Raw genomic sequence first — 5,396 nt, forward strand, 5'->3', positions numbered from 1 at the left:
TAGCACTATCAGAAAAGTGCAGAACCCATTCACAAAACACTAGTGTACCCAGCATACATATTTTCAATAAACGCATCATGTGCGTAATTATTGTCGTGTCTAGTCTGTATTACATAAAACAATAAGAAAATAAATAAAACAATTATTCAATGATTTCCAAAGACGCTTTTGTATCGCAAAGTGTGTGGGTCCATTCCAAAGTGGAGAACCAATGTGCTAAAAATAGATTCAAGAGGTCTCTACCATTCATTTGAACGAAAGATGAAGCCAGTGGCTCTTAAAATAGATCAGGCAGTTGGCTATGAAATCGGACATGACTCATTGATCATCTTGCCTGGCTGTACAACACTTTTAGAAACCAGATTAGTCATGGCCATGTATATATAATTTGATTTAAACGTCTCAAACCATAAACATTAAACTATTTAAAAATGCTTTATATACATTTGGGCCAGTTACTATATTAATTTATGTAAACTGTATACATAGTACTGCTTCAGATAAAACATATTTCTGCATTAGAGGCATATTGATGGCACCAGTAAGTTCATGTTAGGCCCCGGGGTGCAGAGCAGTGTGTGTTAAGGATTTGCACTATGTTGATGCCCTGTTTTCAATGATTGATTGGCAATTCTTTCTCCAGGGCTCAGTCCTGTCATCTGATGATTGAACACTATATATTCTGAACACTGCATTACCAAAGTTCGGGGAAACATTTGGCAACGCTATGTTGAGAGTAAGGACGACCTCTCTGAGCTGAGTTGGATGTTTAAAATAAAAGCGACGTGGCTGGAAAAATTATTTAGATCTGGAAGAGATCAAACTGCAGAACATTTGATCAACTTCCCAGTGTAATGTGGCCACGTGCTCAATCTGGGTATTTCTGAGAACTGGGATCTACACCACTGTTGAAATGTAAGTCTGGTTTTAGTGCAGTTTAAACAGTTTATATAATATGTGTGTGTGTGTGTGTGTGTGTGTGTGAGAAAGTGTAGTCCCGGGGAGAGAGAGAACAGGACTACACCTCCCAGAAGGACACGGGCTGAAAATCCTGAATATGATCATTGTTTTTGATTATTGTTTAATTGTTAATTATCATCTGCACCTGGTATTGACTGTAAATTAGTGCCAGGTGCAGGGTATTAAAAGTATGCAGCCAGTCTGTTCGGGGCTGCTGTGTGAAGGAAGGAGCCTGCTTGATATCATGCTGAAGTGTATTGCCTTTTTGTGAATTGTGTTTTGTGTAAACCTATTTTTTTTGTTTTGTTGTTTTTAAACTGGTAAACAGTTTAGATGTCCTATTTGAGTTAGGCTCCTGTTTGTGTTTTAGTTAGTACTCAAAAAAAGGAGCTAGGTGTTTATTTTAGTTTGTTTAGTTCTTGTTTATTAAAAATAGTGCGTAAGCGCTTTGAAAACTTTTTCCCCTCCTCCTCAAAAGCAGAACTTTTGCTGCAAAAGATTTTTCCTATAATTACTTGTTTGAGAAATTTCTAGAAATTATAAATTCCCATTGGGGTATGGACACTTTTGACTACAGCTCTGTGTGTGTGTGTGTGTGTGTAAATATATGGTTTGACTTTGTTTTGCAGAGTGAAGAAATGTGGGACTGAAAATGGGTGACTGGAACTTGCTTGGGAGCATCTTGGAGGAGGTCCACATTCACTCCACCATAGTGGGAAAAATTTGGCTGACAATCCTCTTCATTTTCCGAATGCTGATACTGGGAGTCGCTGCCGAAGATGTCTGGGATGACGAGCAGGTTGAGTTTATTTGTAACACGGAGCAGCCCGGCTGCAGGAATGTTTGCTACGACAAAGCCTTCCCGATCTCCCTGATCCGATACTGGGTTTTACAAATCATTTTTGTCTCTTCGCCTTCCTTGGTGTACATGGGCCACGCGCTTTACAGGTTAAGGGTTTTAGAGAAGGAAAGACAGAAGAAGGCGGTCCAACTGAGAGCGGAACTAGAAGGGATTGAGCTGATACTTGAAGAACACAAGAGGATGGAGAGGGAGCTGAAAAAGCTGGAGGAGCAAAAGAAAGTGAACAAAGCTCCGCTCAGAGGCTCTCTGTTGCGCACCTACGTCTTTCATATCCTAACCAGATCTGTGGTCGAAGTTGGGTTCATGGTGGGCCAGTATGTCCTATATGGATTTCAGTTTGACCCTTTATATAAGTGCACGAGAATGCCTTGCCCAAACACTGTGGATTGTTTCGTGTCAAGGCCAACTGAAAAGACCATTTTCATGTTTTTCATGCTTTGTATTGCAGCTGTTTCGTTGTTTTTGAACATCCTCGAAATCTCTCACTTGGGCGTCAAAAAGATCAAGCAAACTCTCTACGGGAGAACCGTCAGACATGGCACAGAGGAAGATTTGAGTGTTTACAAATCCAAGAAAAACTCCATGGTCCAGCAAGTCTGCATACTGACCAACTCTTCACCACACAAGATGGTTCCTTTAACTCAGACAAGTTACAAAATATTGCAGGAGGGCCAGCTGGACCCTGTACCGATTTACGTGCCCTCGGCGGGGTTTAAGATGATCTACGGAGGAAATGATGCGAAGGATGAGATCCTAAGGCAAAACCAAAATGACCGTGATCATGACGCCTTTAGCAATCAGCACCCTAGACAACTAGGCGAGCGTAGTCAGAGCCAGCTCCACGCGCAACGCCTGGATAAAGCCTCTGAGCGTCGCAACACATTAGAAGCCCAGGATCGTTCTTGCAGTAGCGACGACTCCAACAACAGGTTCCAGCAGAACGGCATCGGAGAGAACTCGAATCAGCTACAGCAAGCTGCCCTGCCTCCTAAAACTTCGTTCCAGTCGAGCCAGCTGGAGATCCCAGCTGCTGAGAGGAATGCTCTTTACAAACAGAGCAGGGTCAGCTGCTGCAAGGACTATGCAGAAGACCGCAGCGACTCCCCAGACAGCGGGCACTATCCTTCCACAAGGAAGGCCAGTGTTCTTTCAAAGGTGGTATCTGAGAGCAAGCTGCCAAGTCGATCGGGTAGCCCCGACTCCAGGAACGGCTCCGGGTCGGAATCCAAGCACCTGGGAAAAGGAGAAAGCCCCCCCATGACGGCGCCTCCGTCCGGGCGAAGAATGTCCATGGCAAGTAGCGCACTCACTGAGATCACCGGACGGGACATGCGTTTTAGATATGAGATCACCGGATGGGACATGCGTTTTAGATATGAGATCACCGGACGGGACATACGTTTTAGATATGAGATCACCAGACAGTACATGCGTTTTAGATATGAGATCACTAGACGGGACATGCGTTTTAGATATGAGATCACTAGACGGGACATGCGTTTTAGATATGAGATCACCGGACGGGACATGCGTTTTAGATATGAGATCACCGGACGGGACATGCGTTTTAGATATGAGATCACCGGACGGGACATGCGTTTTAGATATGAGATCACCGGACGGGACATGCGTTTTAGATATGAGATCACCGGACGGGACATGCGTTTTAGATATGAGATCACCGGACGGGACATGCGTTTTAGATATGAGATCACCGGACGGGACATGCGTTTTAGATATGAGATCACCGGACGGGACATGCGTTTTAGATATGAGATCACCAGACGGGATATGCGTTTTAGATATGAGATCACTAGACGGGACATGCGTTTTAGATATGAGATCACTAGACGGGACATGCGTTTTAGATATGAGATCACCGGACGGGACATGTGTTTTAGATATGAGATCACCAGACGGGACATGCGTTTTAGATATGAGATCACCGGACGGGACATGTGTTTTAGATATGAGATCACCGGACGGGACATGCGTTTTAGATATGTCTACTTTTTAATACACACTTGCAAGTACTATATAGTATTTCCTGAAGCTAGATTTTTGAAGTTGCAAACGATTTAATATCAGTGACAATCACTTACTGGCTGGAAAAAAAAACAAAAAACAAAACAAATCCAAGGAATCAAATAAAAGGGTGATTTTTCTGGACTTCTGGCAGAAATACAAATATGAATAGTTAAGTTTCACCCTTGGAACAACATGTACGTATTATATGATTGTTATGAAATGTTAAAGAATAAAGTAATCAGATTTCACATATTCACTTTCACAAATGTATAATACAATGTGTTGGGAATATACTTTAGTCGCACAGAAAACACAATCATTTCATTGTAAAGTACATAAATACGCATTTTAGAGATTTGTATGAAATTTATGTTGGTGTATGCCCAACTTAAACTTGAAATATCACAAATCAAAATCACATATCTAGTATCACCGAGAAAGAAAAAGAAAAGCTAATGGCCACTATGGATTAGCGGTTTTATAATGAGGCTTGCATTTTAGTCTTTCTGTTGGCCTACATATCTGTATGTCGCAGCAGAAAACGGGAACACTTTCGGACTTGTGTGTTCTCATGTAACCAGCATTTTGGATTGTGGGTTTATACCTCCCCAGCTGGTAAAATAGGACTCTATGTTATGGCTCTTGAGCTAGAACATATAAAACACAAACAAATAGGTAAAGCACTGTATTTGGATACTACTGTACCATACAATGGACATGCAATAATTTGTTTTTTCTGTTTGTTTTAGAGTATGCTACTAGAGCTTTCTTCCATCATGAAAAAATGAAAAACCAAGATCGTCATTTCAAGACGGCAAGAACACGACAGTGACTGGACTGCTCATTACAGAGAATCACGTCAGTTTTTTTATTTTAATTTTATTTTATTTATTTTTGTTGTGCCAAGTCTGCTTTATACCAACAGTAAAATAGCATTACTCCATTACTGTAAAATGTTGTTATGCTCGTAATTCATGTTGTTTTTATTAATAAACATTTCAACAACATAATACTTTACAACAGAAACCTTTCAAGAGAAAGTCTGGACTGTCGTTCGGCATCTATTACAGTAACACCTGTATTAACACGACATTACAACTGAAGTGTTTAACCTGTTATTTTTCTGTATAAGTGAATGCCACCGTGTGTAGGCCGTCACACGTGTGCAGTTAATTCAGCTTTCGCTGTAGCGGCAACAATTTTTCAATCACAAAACCGGCAGAGCAGCAAACTTTCTATTAACTCCTATTTAAAAAAAATAATAATTAAAACGCCTGTCAAACCAAATAACTAAATAATATAGATTGTCTTAAGCACTGTCAACTTGTTTCTCTGCTGAGTAACACTAAAAGACAGGAGTAAAATGCTTGGAAATCGTACCATTTCTTAGACAGGGCATAGATACATTTTTACAGAGGTCAATGTTCTTTATAAGTTAACATTCACGCTTTCAGAGAACAATGCTCAAATATTCAATACGTTACCTACACAGCAGGCACAGTAATAGTGCAGTGCAGTGTGTTTGCGTTACTTGTAATACATGAGA

At 40.9% G+C, this 5,396-nt stretch overlaps 1 protein-coding gene across 1 annotated transcript; it reads left to right on the top strand.

Annotated features, from left to right (window-relative positions):
- Window positions 1–1,612: 1,612 nt before the first annotated feature.
- gja10b (gap junction protein alpha 10 b) lies at window positions 1,613–4,638 on the top strand. Its single transcript, XM_041249282.1, has 2 exons — window positions 1,613–3,115; window positions 4,600–4,638. The coding sequence occupies exons 1-2, from the start codon at window positions 1,613–1,615 to the stop codon at window positions 4,636–4,638; spliced, it is 1,542 nt and encodes a 513-aa protein (XP_041105216.1).
- Window positions 4,639–5,396: the final 758 nt, after the last annotated feature.

This window comes from Polyodon spathula, chromosome 5, assembly GCF_017654505.1.
Source record: "Polyodon spathula isolate WHYD16114869_AA chromosome 5, ASM1765450v1, whole genome shotgun sequence".
Lineage (NCBI taxonomy): Eukaryota > Metazoa > Chordata > Actinopteri > Acipenseriformes > Polyodontidae > Polyodon > Polyodon spathula.